A 1,577-nucleotide genomic window follows, 5' to 3' on the forward strand; every position below is an offset into this window, starting at 1 on the left:
GATTAGAGAGAAGATGGGAAATGAAAGAGAAAAGAGACAGGAGGCGAAATTTGTTATTGAAGGGTGTGAAAGGAGGTGAAGGAGACATGAAGGAAAGAGTGGAGGGGATACTAAAAGAGCTAGGAGTCGGTGTAGAAGGTAAAATAGATGAAGTAAGGAAAATAAAGGCGGGCAGGAAGGAGAAAGGGGAGATGGTAATTGTAAGGATGACGAGCGAAGAAGTTAAAAGGAGGATTTTGGAGAGCAAATGGAAGCTGAAAGGCAAAGATGTATGGATAGAGGAAGATCTAACTTGGGAAGAAAGGAGGATTAGATGGAATGCCAGAAGAGTGGCATTAGAGAGGGAATGGAAGGGGAGTAGGGCGAGGGTCGGGCAGGGAGGAGCGTGGATTGGAGAAGAATGGTGGGCATGGGATAAAAAGAGGGGTGAATTAAGGAGAAATGGAGGGGAAGAAGGAGTCATAGTGGATAAAGTTCAGATGCTGGGGGAAGGGAGAGAGGGGGAGGGGAGAAGGGAGGGAGAGAAAAGGGGGATTAAGGGAGAGGGAAGAAAAGGGGATAGAGGATAGAGTTAAATAGGGAGAAATGGAGGATTGTGGGAGTATATATTAACGGAAACATGGGTAAGAAATTGGAGTGGATGAGGGAGTGGATGGAGGAAGGGGACGGAGTAAGGACAATAATAGGAGGAGACTTTAACCCTAGAACAGGGGAAGAAGGTGGAGGAGTAGAGGAAAAAAATTGGGAAGAAGAGAAGGGGGGAAGAAAATCCAAAGATAAAAAGATAAATAGTGAGGGGAGGATCTTGATAAGAAGGATAGAGGAGATGGGGTGGGCAATTTTTAATGGGAATATAGATGGAGACAGGATGGAAGAATTGACGTTTACAGGGGGAAGAGAGGATTCAGTTATAGATTACGTATTGGGAAGCATGAAGACAAGGGAGAAGATAAGCGGAATGATGGTAGAGGACTGCGTAGACTCAGATCACCACCCTTTCGTAGTGAAGATTGCAAGAGCTAAGGGAGGGCGGGGGAAGAGTGAAGGGAGGAATAGAAGAATGAGCAGATGGATATGGACAGATGAAGGGAAAGAGGAATTCAGGGAGGCGATAGGGGAATTACCAAGGATGGAGGGGGAGGTAAGAGAAGTATGGGAGGAAATGAGAAGGCAGGTGAAAGATATTTTGGAAAAAGGCAACAAAAAGAGGAGGGATAGAATAAGAAGAGGATGGTGGGATGAGGAGTGTGAGGAAAAGAAAGGGAAAGGCGCTAAGGAGATGGAGAAGAGCGGAGGGGTCTAGGCAATTATATAGAAAAGAAAGAATAGAGTATAGGGAATTAACAGAGAGAAAAAGGAAGGAGGAAAATGATAGGTGGGAAAGAGAGCTGAAGAATGTTAGAACAGAGGGGCAGGTGTGGGAGCTGATGGGGAAAGCAAGAAAGAGGAATAGAGTGAATGAGGGGATAAGTAGGGAGGATTGGGATAAATATTTCAGGGACATGCTGGGAGGAGTATATGGGAGAGTTAGGAGAGGATTGGGAGAGGGAAGGGAAGAAGATCAGGAGAAGGGATTA

The 1,577-nt window shown here is 45.6% G+C and overlaps 1 protein-coding gene across 1 annotated transcript in view; it reads left to right on the forward strand.

Moving 5' to 3' along the window:
• Positions 1 to 1,303, forward strand: part of LOC116852659 (golgin subfamily A member 6-like protein 22) — a 1,670-nt gene extending 367 nt beyond the window's left edge. Inside the window, exons 2-3 of the mRNA XM_032833222.1 lie at positions 63 to 357; positions 891 to 1,303. Coding sequence (XP_032689113.1) covers positions 63 to 357; positions 891 to 1,303 — 708 coding nt within the window. The remainder of the gene's footprint in view (positions 1 to 62; positions 358 to 890) is intronic.
• Positions 1,304 to 1,577: the final 274 nt, after the last annotated feature.

This window comes from Odontomachus brunneus, unplaced genomic scaffold (genome assembly GCF_010583005.1).
Source record: "Odontomachus brunneus isolate Ranch 3 - 2012 unplaced genomic scaffold, Obru_v1 Obru_scaffold_245, whole genome shotgun sequence".
Classification (NCBI taxonomy): domain Eukaryota; kingdom Metazoa; phylum Arthropoda; class Insecta; order Hymenoptera; family Formicidae; genus Odontomachus; species Odontomachus brunneus.